The 14,392-nt window shown below is 43.6% G+C and overlaps 2 protein-coding genes across 10 annotated transcripts in view; one reads left to right on the forward strand and one right to left on the reverse strand.

The window, feature by feature from the left end:
• Positions 1–14,392, forward strand: part of LOC138951192 (uncharacterized) — a 521,013-nt gene that overhangs the window by 274,962 nt on the left and 231,659 nt on the right. The window lies entirely within an intron of this gene.
• Positions 1–14,392, reverse strand: part of LOC138951188 (uncharacterized) — a 433,764-nt gene that overhangs the window by 7,182 nt on the left and 412,190 nt on the right. For 2 of the 4 annotated variants that reach the window (XM_070322831.1, XM_070322828.1), the window contains exons 2-5: positions 11,668–11,737; positions 9,280–9,402; positions 7,185–7,319; positions 6,000–6,632 (exon numbers count right to left, since the gene is read on the reverse strand). In XM_070322831.1, the coding sequence (XP_070178932.1) occupies positions 6,000–6,632; positions 7,185–7,319; positions 9,280–9,402; positions 11,668–11,718 (942 nt within the window). In that variant the 5' untranslated portion in view covers positions 11,719–11,737. Of the gene's footprint in view, positions 1–5,999; positions 6,633–7,184; positions 7,320–9,279; positions 9,403–11,667; positions 11,738–12,264; positions 13,138–14,392 lie in introns of those variants that run through there. The other 2 variants (XM_070322829.1, XM_070322830.1) reach the window with 2 other exon arrangements.

The following is a 14,392-nucleotide window of genomic DNA, read 5'->3' on the forward strand; positions in this document are numbered from 1 at the left end:
CCACCTTTTAGGACCCCCCTCCCCCATGGAAGACTCCCGCCACCACCCCTCCCACAAGAGTCCCTCCCTTCGAAGTTTGCTGATGACTCAGCTCTGGTAGGCCTGATTCAGAATGATGATGACACAGTGTACAAACAGGAGGTGGACAAACTAGTAGAGTGGTGTGACCAGAACAGCCTAGACCTCAATGTGGACAAACTAGTAGAGTGGTGTGACCAGAACAGCCTAGACCTCAATGTGGGCAAAACAAAAGAGATGATCACAGACTTTAGGAGAGGGGAAAAGGAAACAGAGCCACTAGTGATAGGGGGCAAAGAGGTAGAACAAGTACAAGAGTATAAATACTTGGGCTGCATCATGAGTTCAGATCTCTCGTGGTCAAAACATATAGCCAAGGTAGTTAGCAAGTGCAATTCAAGATTGTACTTTCTGAGGAAACTCAAGCAGTTCAAGGTCTGCCCTGAAATACTGGCAATGTTATACAGAGCCAGCATTGAAAGTGTTTTGACCTTCAACCTCATGGTATGGTACTATGGGGCTACTGTAGAGGACAAGAGCCATCTGGCAAGAGTGATCAGACAGGCAGAAAAGGTGGTTGGGGTTCAGTTCCCAAGCTTGGATGAACTGGTGCATAAGAGAACAGCCACAAAAGCACGAAAGGTCGTTGAAGATGAATCGCACCCCCTGCATGATCAGTTTGCACTCATGCCATCTAGGCGTAGATACAGAGCTGCAAAGTGTAGAACCTCTCGCATGCGGAAGTCGTTTATTCCATCCGCCATCTCAGTTCTCAATGATACCACTTAGTGCATGCATGTGAAACTGAAAAATGTACAATGGTGTTTTCCTCAGAGCTAGCTAGGAATGCATTGTACTCTAATGTTGTCATGTTATTGTTGTGTTTTTTATCTTCATGTTTTAAAATTATCTCCACAACTTATAAAGTATACTTTTACACTAGAATTATGTTTAAACAAATCAAGTATGTATGTTTAATATTATTCTTATGAAGTTTTTTTTACAACTATTTAGAATAGAACAGGATGGATGTTTTGAATGTCAATCACTGGGAGCAGTCAGAAGAGTAAGAATTCTGTTTTGTTCTCACTATCATTTGCTTATGAAGATCATGATGTTGTTCTATTGCTTAGTCAGTCCTAGAAATAATGTCCTAGACCTGTCTTACCTTGCTGTTATCAGTATTTTTGCCCTCTTTCATTACGATGCTATGGTATTTCTGTGGGTCTCCACATGTGTTTGTTTATAAGGCGGAAGTGACCTCCCCTTGTACACAATAGGCCCTCAGATGAAGCCTACGGACAGACTAGAATAGAACATGCACATAACACAGAAGGTCTGCACAGCACACTCACACACAGCAATACAGCACACCGTCTTGTACCTCCTTCTGCCCTGCCGAAGTCGGGGTTTCCTTTTTAATCCACCGAACAATTAATATCCACAGCCATGTGTGTCTCCTGCCTCCGAACACACACGCTACAGAGCTCGACTCAATGTGCGCAGTTTCGTATAAAAATTATTTTCCAAATTTCCCCACTGTGTTTTATAAAATAATCATATTATGAAAGCACATACATTCTTATCTTAGTTGTTATGTATTCATTGTTAGCAAACATCGGCATTATTCATGTTTTACTTTAAACGCAATCATTGTTATTTATAGATCACAGGCACTTGATGTAAGTAGGTCACACACGTGTAAATGTTGTGCCCAGTCCTTGTTTTTGTTTCTGTTATTATTTTAGTTAGCAGGTCTAGTTGAGCACGTATTAAGTATCATGTACCCACTACTAGTCATTGTGCATTTTAGTTAATGGACTGATGATGTCATTTGTATGGAGTCGACGCACGTGCGAGGATATGTATGTGTGGGGGGGGGGGGGGGGCGCGGGAGATGGAAGCTTGCTGTATGTTATGTAATGTATATATTGTGTGTGATACGTGGAAATGTGATACTTTTTTTTTGCATGTATGATACAGGTACAAATGTGATAATTGTAGGCTTATACTAGTGATTACTGTGTGTGATACACGAAATGTGTTATGAATGCTGTTTTTATATACTGTTCAAAAAAAGAAACGCATAGCTTGTAATATTTGGTTAATTTAGTTATATGGCTACAAGGATATCCACCAAACCGCAGAAAATGTTTATCTGGTCGTCGACCTTTCGTCCATTGCCACAAGTGAGCTCTGCACGTGACGCATGCGTTATCAGTGGCTACAATGTCAAAATTGCTCATTTGGCATGACCACTCGTCATGCTTCAGTGTAATCTCGTGAAACTCGGGGAATATTGAGCTCTCACCATGTCTTCCAAAACCCATAAAAGCGGATTGTTCGCCACAAAGAAATCAGACGACAATTCAGCGACGAAAGATGGCCCGATTGAGCAGAGAAGACCGCCAAATTGCATTGGGTCGTTTACAAGCAGGCCAAAGTTCAAGTGCAATCGCCAGGCACTTCCACGTGTCCCAGAGCACCATCAGTAGACTGTGGGTCAGGTTTCAAGCCACTGGCTCCGTTGCTGACTTGCCACGAGCGGGAAGACCAAGGGCGACAACTGCTGCTCACGACCGCTTCATACGGCTCCGCCACCTCCGGAATCGTTTCCTGTCGGCCTCATCTTCTGTCCAGGCTCTCCCCGGGCCACACCGATTATCGGACCAGACCGTGCGGAACCGCCTGCATGAAGCTGGTTTGAGAGCTCGCAGACCTCACAGAGGAGCTGTCCTCACCCGCCGCCATCGCCAGAACCGAGTGCAGTGGGGCAACCAGCACCTTCGCTGGACCGTCCGGAATCACTGGAGACACGTGTGGTTCAGCGACGAGTCCTACTTCCTGCTCCAGCGACATGATGGTCGGAGGAGGGTCTACCGGAGAGTAAACGAACGTTACGCGCCCAACTGTGTGGATGAGGCACCCGTTCATGGTGGTGGAGGCGTCATGGTGTGGGGGGCGATCAATACCGCTGGAAGGAGCACCCTGGTGCACGTCCAAGGGCGCATAACTGCCCAGCGATACGTGGAGGAAATTCTGCGCCCACACGCCCTTCCTCTTCTGGCTGACCAGGATGCCATATTCCAGCAGGACAACGCTCGCCCGCACACAGCACGACTCACCACCCAGTTCCTCACCGACCACCATGTCCAGGTGCTTCCCTGGCCATCCATGTCGCCAGACATGAACCCGATAGAACACCTCTGGGATGAATTGGACAGACGTGTGCGCAGGCGAGAAGAAGCGCCGGCAAATCACCGCGATCTATTGCAGGCACTTCAGGAGGAGTGGGACACCATCCCACAGCAAGATATCTGGCATCTGATCCAGTCCATGCCCAGAAGGTGCCGGGCAGTTGTTGCTGCTCAAGGCAGTCACACCCCCTACTGACTTGACAGCCTCGGCACCCAATCGTATTGATTGACTGATTGATTTAAAGATGCAAATGAACTGTGTGTGCATTCAACTGTGTCCATACCAAATTTCAAACAAATAATCTAAATATTGGATTTTCTGTTAATTTTTTCGACAAATAAAACATATTTGGCAAGTAGCAACTATGCGTTTCTTTTTTTGAACAGTATATGTTATACTCTTACTTTCTCCCAAGCGCAAGACAAATTCTTCTATGAAAATTGAAGCCAATACAATTTGAGTTGAGTTGAGTTGAGTTGAGTTCTTATACAACCACCCCTTTTATGCCCGACTTCCCCCAATAAGACCATTTTTGTTTTTAAAGATTGTTTGTTCATAACCTCTGTCAGCTAACCCACATTTTAAGACTTAACCCCAATTAAAAAAAAATATATAAAATTCCTCTTTCAGTTTCATACATTAAATAATCAAGAGAAACCTTGGCATCAGAATAATCGACAAAAACTTGATCAAAAGTGTGACCTGTAATATTCCAGATATGTTCAGTGGCGATCATCTTGTTCAGCAAACATGTCCATGCTATTACTGTGAACATTTACGAAACAAGCTACATTTTGGTCACGTCTGCTGATTAATAACACCTACAATTGTGGGAAATGTTGAGGCTTTGTTTCCAAAATATCTGAAAGAAAACTCAACTTAAAAAGTTGAAGAGCATGACCCCGCTGTGACCCCAACATTTGACGAGGGTCAATTAAATCGGGGTCAAATCGGAAGATTATCAAATACCAGAAGTCTGCAAATGTTTAAAGGTCTAGCTTCAAACTCATCCCAGATAATCTTAACGTTAAGTTTTTTGTTCGGACATACGGACGGACACTGCACACAGTGTGTGGACTAAGAGCATAGCGCTATGAACTAGCCCTTACTTTACGTTGGTGAACAAAGCTCTCTCTCTCTCTCTTTCTCTCTCTCTCTCTCTCTCTCTCTCTCTCTCTCTCTCTCTCTCTCTCTCTCTCTCTCTCTTTCTCTCTCTCTCTCTCTTTCTCTCTTTCTCTCTCTCTCTCTCTCTCTCTCTCTCTCTCTCTCTCTCTCTCTCTCTCTCTCTCTCTCTCTCTCTCTCTCTCTCTCTCTCTCTCTCTCTCTCTCTCTCTCTCTCTCTCTCTCTAAGGATCGGTATTAGGACCTCTGCTCTTCTCAATATATGTTAATGACCTCCCCCTTTATATTCAACATTTATGTGAACTTTTTGCAGATGATACCACAATTCACTCCAGTAACAAAAATTTAACTCGCTTATCAGAATCCCTCCAAGGAAGTCTAAACCAGCTGACAGAATGGACTGACCTAAATCACATGTCTCTTAACCCAAAGAAAACCAAATATATGATAATTACAACTAGACAAAAACGACAGAATTTTACCTCAACTGGTCCCGATTTAATGATTGACGGCAATATAGTGGAAAAAGTCGACCATCACAAAGTTCTAGGTGTCCACATCGATAACAACCTGTCTTGGTCAACTCACATTGAACAACTTAGTAAATTAGTGTCAAAGAAAGTGTACCTCTTATCTAGAATTAAACACTTCCTTAATTGTCAAGCCAGGAAGTTATTTTTCACTGCTCATATTCAGTCTCTTATTGATTACGCATCCACTCTATGGGACTCTGCAAGTGATAATTCCCTAAAGCTACTCAGCAGATTACACAAAAGAGCGCTAAAAGTAGTATTACTCAAACAGACTACTCTCACCGACTCAGACTACATCAACATAGGGGTCCTACCTCTAAAGTCAAGAATGAATTACAACAAAGGAATAATGATGCATAAAATTATGACAGAAAATGCACCCGAAACCATTTGCTCAAAGTTCTCCTTGAAGAATTCGCACCACTTTATAAAACTAAACACTCCTCTTCCTAGGATAGACCTATTTAAATCAAGTCTTGTTTATTCAGGAAGCAGCCTCTGGAACGCTCTTCCGGACGCCCTGCGGCAATCCACCAACACGGATTCTTTTAGAACCAAATATTCTTTCCATTTAATGAACTCTATGAACAAATAAACTTGATTGGTTGGTATGTTTTCTTTGTATACAGTTGTTCATTATCGGAATTATGGTTTATTGTGACAAAATCACGAAGATTTGGCTCTGTAATACATTGTTTTGCTGAGCTAATGTATTGTTGGGTTACTTTCCGTTTATCTTCATTGCTTTACACCCAATTTTGAACACTACCTTATGATCTACAATGCTTCTACATAATGCGCTTCATGTACATAAACTTATATGTTCTACCATTAATGTTTTATGTAACCTTTTTCTAGTCATAGTTATAGTAAAATAGTTTAGTCCCTCTTTAGGGCGAGGGCCAGATGCAAAAAAGCATATCTATGCTTATTCTTGTCACCCTCGAAAAATAAAGATTTGTCATTGTCATTGTCATTGTCATTGTCTCTCTCTCTCTCTCTCTCTCTCTCTCTCTCTCTCTCTCTCTCTCTCTCTCTCTCTCTCTCTCTCTCTCTCTCTCTTTATTTCTCTCCTGCGTGCGTCTGTTTTTGCGTGTGTGAGCGAGTGTAGGTCAAGTGTTAACTTACATCGCTCATGTTTCCCAGCACCTCCTCCAGACAGCGTCTCGTTGTGTCGGGCAGGACAATGGCCTGGTTGAGGGCTGGCTGTGTGACCAGGTCACCCAGAACAGAGCGCCTCACAACATCTCTGGCTTGCTTCAGGTACGCAGCGGCCTTCTTTAGTTCTTCTTGAACTGCAAGGGGGTCGTCTTCTGTCTGAGGTATGATTGCCGCCATCATTATCCCACGCTCGCGATGTATGACGAGGAGGTCAACGAAGTCCTCCTTCAGGTTCAACGGCTCTGCCTTGACGCTGTTCATGTTTCTGGCTGCTGCACCAGCATAGATGCTTTGGGAATCAGCGCCATATACACCAATCTTAGCTTGGGTCAGAATTACCATAATTTCTGTTTCCCTTGCGGCTTTGTCCTTTATCTGATTCATGCAGTGGTGGACATTTTTCAGCACTCTGTCTATGCGGACAGTGTCCATGACCTCTCTACTCTCATCTATGTCTATTTGTTGCTGTGTTTTCAGTACCTGGATTCTCTCACCTTCTCCGATATATACCATTCTTTCATGCACAGTGTCCATGTGAGCCGGGGGGATTATGTATGATTCGCTCTCAAGGTGAGGGAACCAGGCGTTGAGAAACTCTCTCTGGAATCAAAGACATGATGATATACTGTCTGCTCACTTCTAGTACCATTCACAGCCTATAACTAAACAATTCTTCTTCTTCTTCTGCGTTCGATGTTTACTAAACAATAAAGACGGTGAAAATGCAGTGACTAAATGGGGACTGATGTCTCGTTGGTGGTAAATTCACACAATATTTCCCCAGAACACAACAGATCATTGTTTAAAAAAGTTGTTCAACGTTGGAAATTGAAAAAAACACCAAAAAAACAATGAAAACATCAACAGCAAAAACAACAACTACAACAGAAGCAGCAGCAGCAACAACAACAACAACAACAACAACAACAACAACAACAACAACAACAACAGCAGCAACAACAACAACAACAACAGAAGCAGCAGCAGCAACAACAACAACAACAACAACAACAACAACAACAACAACAACAGCAACAGCAACAACACAAAAAGAGTCAAACTAATGATAATGCACCTTATTCATTTGACACATAACTTCAAGTCTTAGAATATGAGGTTTCGGTGGGTGTTTTTTTTCTGAGATGAATTTACCTCATGGTCTGACAACTTTAACACTTGGTCCTCTGATTCCTGTGATCTTGCCATCAAGGGCGGGGAATGAGAGGCAGCCTGGTTCCCCGGTGACCCAGAGGTACTGCACGGCGGAGCGCATTCCACAGCCGGTCCCTGTGTGATGTGCATGATAGAACCGTCACTTCTGTCATAGCACTGTTCATAATTATATGTAATGATCATGATATTACTGTCATTTCTGTCCTGGCACTGTTCATATATGTACTATGCATGATATTACCGTCACTTTTTTCATAGCGATGTTCATATGTGTGGTTTGCATGATATTACAGTCACTTCTGTCATAGCGCTGTTCATAATTATTAGTTGTGTGCATGATATGACCGTCACTTTTGTCATAGCGTTGTTTTAGATAGTGTGACTCACCTTATTGTCATGCAATAGTATGTGAACGTGTTTCCTCACATGGTACTCAGAAAAAATGTTCAAACATTATTTTATTTTTCTGTGCGTTTGTGGGCCAAAACGCCCAAGTACACCCATGGTTTAGCACGAAGAGGATTGTATGTGCTTGGCCGTATGTTCCGTCGGCCATATACTTATACTCTACTCTGTGTCGTGGGATGCATGCTGGGTATTTTCATGTTTCTATAATTCACTGACATGGATTTCAGGATCTTTACCATTTTTACCTGGTTTTGTGCCACAAAATGGGGGGAGGGGGGTGGCAAGCAGGTATGCAAATAAAGTGACCCGGGAGATCGAAACAATCATCTCTTCTCTTTATCAAGCAGGTGGCGCGGTTCCAAACACTCAACTATCAACTTGGCTGTTGCTATCGTCATCAATGAGTCTATTTGCATTTATCGACACTGAAACGGACAATGCATGTGTACGACACCCAACAATTTGACAGATTAGATCGGCCGTGTAGGAGCTGGGGGGGACGGGAGAGGGGCAGGAGAGACAGAGATAGACAGACAGAGATAGACAGACAGAGATAGACAGACAGAGATGGGTTGGTTGGCTGGTTATTGTTTGTTGTTGTGCCTACAACTTGTGGCGATAAAATTGTAGACGGTTCTAAAAACCGCATGTCTTGTAACACTTCTTTTGTCAAATCTTGTTCAAAGACTTAAATCTCCTGTAAACATGTAAACCTGTAAAAGTATTCATTCTTATTCATTCTTTCCCGTTTTACAAAGTACTTTTGGGGGCTTACTGATTTGTCTATTTAGTGTAAGGGAAGGAACTGTGCTTGTTCTTGACAAATGGAATGTCAGGATTACTTTCCCTTTGATTGACAGGAAGTCAGGAATCAGTGTTTTAGAACTCTCAGGAATGTTGTGTCTTAGTCAATTTAGAAAGGAATTAGTGACAACAGATTATGTGAAGTATGTCAATGTTATTTTTTTTATTTTAATGAGTTTTTAGGCTTAGCTGTTTTATTTTTAAAGTAGTCAGTTATAAATATTTAAAGCACTTTTTGGTTTCATAAGTACTTTTTCATTGGCAACATAAGATAGTCATAGAATGCAAAGAATCATGTGGTCATCTTAAATAATGGAAAAGATTATTCATTGAAAGAAACTGAAGTGACATGATGAAATAGGTATTGTATTATGAACATATAGTTGTACAAGATGTATTTTCAGAATTAGATGATAAATATAGTTTTTGTATTTGTTTTAGATTTTTCTTTGAAGATTAACATGTTTGCATTTTAGAAGTAAACCGAAGATCTCTTTTCATTTAGTAATTTTAGTGAATAAAATTTGGAACACCAAACATACTTTTCTGTTGCATTGTGTGGATCGTGAAAATAGTTAAACGTAAAAGGTTACCTCACCCATACCCTCGGACACTTTTGCTGACACATTTACTATAGCAGATTTACAAATAATTGGAGAGAGAGAGAGAGAGAGAGAGAGAGAGAGAGAGAGAGAGAGAGAGAGAGAGAGAGAGAGAGAGAGAGACAGAGACAGAGAGACAGAGAGACAGAGAGAGAGAGAGAGACACAGAGAGAGAGAGAGACAGAGAGAGAGAGAGAGAGAGAGAGAGAGATAGAGAGAGAGAGAGAAAGAGAGAGAGTACACCGCTACCCAAGACGTACCAGTTCAACGGCGCGATTCGTACAGCCCTGAGCGGCACAGTTGGTACAGCGGGTACAGTTCGCACGGCAGTCACACCCCCCTTGCCTGATGCACCGTGATTCCCTGCTGCACTGGCAGCACGCCTGCAACGTACAATGCGAGTATCCCCTGTTGTCGTGAGAATGTACATGCTGTATGTCTACACTGTTCAGTGTCCCCTGTTGCCGTGAGAATGTACGTGATGTATGTCTACACTGTTCAGTGTCCCCTGTTGTCGTGAGAATGTACGTGCTGTATGTCTACACTGTTCAGTGTCCTCTGTTGTCGTGAGAATGAACGTGCTGTACGTCTACACTGTTCAGTGTCCCCTGTTGTCGTGATAATGTACGTGCTGTATGTCTACACTGTTCAGTGTCCCCTGTTGTCGTGAGAATGTATGTCTACACTGTTCAGTGTCCCCTGTTGTCGTGAGAATGTACGTGCTGTATGTCTACACTGTTCAGTGTCCTCTGTTGTCGTGAGAATGTACGTGCTGTATGTCTACACTGTTCAGTGTCCCCTGTTGTCGTGAGAATGTACGTGATGTATGTCTACACTGTTCAGTGTCCCCTGTTGTCGTGAGAATGTACGTGCTGTATGTCTACACTGTTCAGTGTCCCCTGTTGTCGTGAGAATGAACGTGCTGTACGTCTACACTGTTCAGTGTCCCCTGTTGTCGTGATAATGTACGTGCTCTGTGTCTATACTGTTCAGCCGTGTCCCCTGTTGTCGTGAGAATGTACGTGCTGTATGTCTACACTGTTCAGTGTCCCCTGTTGTCGTGAGAATGTACGTGCTGTATGTCTCCACTGTTCAGTGTCCCCTGTTGTCGTGATAATGTACGTGCTGTATGTCTACACTGTTCAGTGTCCCCTGTTGTCGTGAGAATGTATGTCTACACTGTTCAGTGTCCCCTGTTGTCGTGAGAATGTACGTGCTGTATGTCTACACTGTTCAGTGTCCTCTGTTGTCGTGAGAATGTACGTGCTGTATGTCTACACTGTTCAGTGTCCCCTGTTGTCGTGAGAATGTACGTGATGTATGTCTACACTGTTCAGTGTCCCCTGTTGTCGTGAGAATGTACGTGATGTATGTCTACACTGTTCAGTGTCCTCTGTTGTCGTGAGAATGTACGTGCTGTATGTCTACACTGTTCAGTGTCCCCTGTTGTCGTGAGAATGTACGTGCTGTATGTCTACACTGTTCAGTGTCCCCTGTTGTCGTGAGAATGTACGTGCTGTATGTCTACACTGTTCAGTGTCCTCTGTTGTCGTGAGAATGTACGTGCTGTATGTCTACACTGTTCAGTGTCCCCTGTTGTCGTGAGAATGTACGTGCTGTATGTCTACACTGTTCAGTGTCCTCTGTTGTCGTGAGAATGTACGTGCTGTATGTCTACACTGTTCAGTGTCCCCTGTTGTCGTGAGAATGTACGTGATGTATGTCTACACTGTTCAGTGTCCCCTGTTGTCGTGAGAATGTACGTGATGTATGTCTACACTGTTCAGTGTCCCCTGTTGTCGTGAGAATGTACGTGATGTATGTCTACACTGTTCAGTGTCCTCTGTTGTCGTGAGAATGTACGTGCTGTATGTCTACACTGTTCAGTCCGGTCTATGTAAACTACAACACATACGTCCAAACTGCATTGCATTCAGTATCATTTGCATTTTTGTGTTGATCCTCGGGGAGCATAGTTATCGCATTTTGTTGCATTATTATCAACCGCGGCCTATCAGTTTTATCAACCACGCCCTTCGGCAGTAGGCAATAAAGATGAAACAAAAGACAGTATGGTCCCCTCGGACCAACACAAACGCTAGTCTGCCAACAAGCCACCAAACATCTTATAATGGACAACACAATGCTATTAACAATACAATGCTATGGGCAACAAAATGTTATGGACAATACAATACAATAGACTGCACAATATTATGGACAATACAATGATAGGTATGCATGGACAATACAATGTTTTGGACAATACAATGATAGGTATGCATGGACAATACAATGTTTTGGACAATACAATGATAGGTATGCATGGACAATACAATGATAGGTATGCATGGACAATACAATGTTCTGGACAATACAATGATAGGTATGCATGGACAACACAATGCAATGGACAATAACAAAAATAAATATCTAATCTGGACAGTACAATACGGCCAGTACAATATAATTTGGACAGTACAATATAATTTGGATGATAAAATATCATTTGGACAGTACAATATAATGTGGAAAATATAATATAATTTGGACAGTATAATATAATGTGGACAATACAATACAATTGATCGACAAAACAAAACAATGCTAAACACTATGGACAATACAACACGGTGACAGCGGCCAACCTGGCGTGGTGTCTTCGGAATGGCCCCGCTACCTGACTGCTGGCTCGCCATTGTTCTCGTCTTGCCTCACCTAAAACATCAACACCACGTTACAAAATTAATCTGACAAAAACGAAGGATATCAATTAAAACAAATTGACGAAAATTCAGACAGAAAAAGTTTGAATGAAATGACGGGAAGGAATTGTTCAGTTGGAGAATAAAACGTCTCGCAATGCTTTGTTGTTGTTGTTTTTGTTATTGTTGTTGTTGTTGTTGTTGTTGTTGTTGCTGCTGCTGTTGTTGTTGTTGCTGTTGTTGTTGTTGTTGTTGTTGCTGTTGTTGCTGTATACTTCGTACATTAGAGCTTTTCAGTCGCAAAAATAGTACCGACACAGAACAGCTTCTCAACCCATTGCGCTATCGAGGATTCAAGCTGTTGCTGGCTCGTTATTTGTTTGGTTGCTGGGTGTTTATCGAAGAATAACTAGCTCTGCAAGTTTACAGAGGTAAAGGAGCAGAGGGGGGAATAATGCACAATAACACACAACATTAACACACAACAATAACACACAACATTAACAGATGTGTTAATTGACAGGACGTGCTGAATATCACCTGAGTTACCAACACGGAAGGAATGTGGTGACAGTCAATGTGAAAGTGTACATACAACTGCTGGTGACAGCCTCGCGCTTTATTTGATCGTACACTCGGTCCGTATTATGTTATACACTGCACTCTGAGCTGTAACGATCCCGAGAGAAGAGCTATGAACACTTTACACACAGCCTGTAACAAGTCTCTACTGTAGTCATGACGACATGTTCAGTTCGTACAGACACACACCGGCTGAGCTCTGAGCTGTAACGATCCCAAGAGAAGAGCTATGAACACTTTACACACAGCCTGTAACAAGTCTCTACTGTGGTCGTGACGACATGTTCGTACAGAAACACACTGAGCTCTGAGCTGTAACGATCCCCAGAGAAGAGCTATAAGAACACTTTACACACAGCCTGTAACACGTCTCTACTGTGGTCATGACATGTTCGTACAGACACACACTGAGCTCTGAGCTGTAACGATCCCAAGAGAAGAGCTATGAACACTTTACACACAGCCTGTAACACGTCTCTACTGTGGTCATGACATGTTCGTACAGACACACACTGAGCTCTGAGCTGTAACGATCCCAAGAGAAGAGCTATGAACACTTTACACACAGCCTGTAACAAGTCTCTACTGTGGTCATGACAACAGGCATGTACAGACACACACTGAGCTCTGACAGCAATGGCCGCACAAAGAGACAGACAGTTAAAGGGATAAAACCTCAGAAGAAAAAAAGACCCTCAGATCGCTCCCAACAGGTTCCGCGTTACAAACAATGTACGGGGCGGGAGGACAGCACTCCCTTCGGAAAATCAAGATGTCTGATACACTGTCGTAAAATAGGCACACACTGAGTTTTCTTTGTGGGCTACCTTCCACGGAGTGACGTCCCCTGTTTGTCTTTGTGGGCTACCTTCCACGGAGTGACTTCCCCTGTTTGTGTTTGTGGGCTACCTTCCACGGAGTGACTTCCCCTGTTTGTCTTTGTGGGCTACCTTTCACGGAGTAACTTCCCCTGTTTGTCTTTGTGGGCTACCTTCCACAGAGTGACTTCCCCTGTTTGTCTTTGTGGGCTACCTTCCACAGAGTGACTTCCCCTGTTTGTCTTTGTGGGCTACCTTCCACGGAGTGACTTCCCCTGTTTGTCTTTGTGGGCTACCTTCCACAGAGTGACTTCCCCTGTTTGTGTTTGTGGGCTACCTTCCACGGAGTGACGTCCCCTGTTTGTGTTTGTGGGCTACCTTCGACGGAGTGACGTCCCCTGTTTGTCTTTGTGGGCTACCTTCCACGGAGTGACTTCCCCTGTTTGTGTTTGTGGGCTACCTTCCACGGAGTGACGTCCCCTGTTTGTCTTTGTGGGCTACCTTCCACGGAGTGACTTCCCCTGGTTGTGTTTGTGGGCTACCTTCCACGGAGTGACTTCCCCTGTTTGTGTTTGTGGGCTACCTTCCACGGAGTGACTTTCCCTGGTTGTGTTTGTGGGCTACCTTCCACGGAGTGACTTTCCCTGTTTGTGTTTGTGGGCTACCTTCCACGGAGTGACTTCCCCTGGTTGTGTTTGTGGGCTACCTTCCACGGAGTGACTTCCCCTGGTTGTGTTTGTGGGCTACCTTCCACGGAGTGACTTCCCCTGGTTGTGTTTGTGGGCTACCTTCCACGGAGTGACTTCCCCTGGTTGTGTTTGTGGGCTACCTTCCACGGAGTGACTTTCCCTGGTTGTGTTTGTGGGCTACCTTCCACGGAGTGACTTTCCCTGGTTGTGTTTGTGACTTGGCCATCTTGACGCCAGGCGGCGTTTTGGACACAATTAATGTGTGTTTCCAACTCCAAAGAAAAGTAGCGGTCTGAAGCACATTCACTCACTTTAATTTAAGCACATACGTGTGGTGCGTTTTCGAGCCGTGTGCGTCTAGATTCTTCAGATTCGTCAACTTTGCCTGCAATTCCTCCAACAAGTCAGATCAATCCTACCCCTTTAAGCGAGGGTACATGATACGTGCACTCCAGTCCTCGTGACGTCTCGCACCAACACACGTCGGGTCGCGATTTCGCATTAAGTGTTTATCTGGTTATGGTGCTGCTGTAAATGAGGGGTTGGTGGTTGGGGGGGGGGGGGAGTGTTCTGAGGAAG

This window comes from Littorina saxatilis, linkage group LG16 (assembly GCF_037325665.1).
Source record: "Littorina saxatilis isolate snail1 linkage group LG16, US_GU_Lsax_2.0, whole genome shotgun sequence".
Taxonomy (NCBI): domain Eukaryota; kingdom Metazoa; phylum Mollusca; class Gastropoda; order Littorinimorpha; family Littorinidae; genus Littorina; species Littorina saxatilis.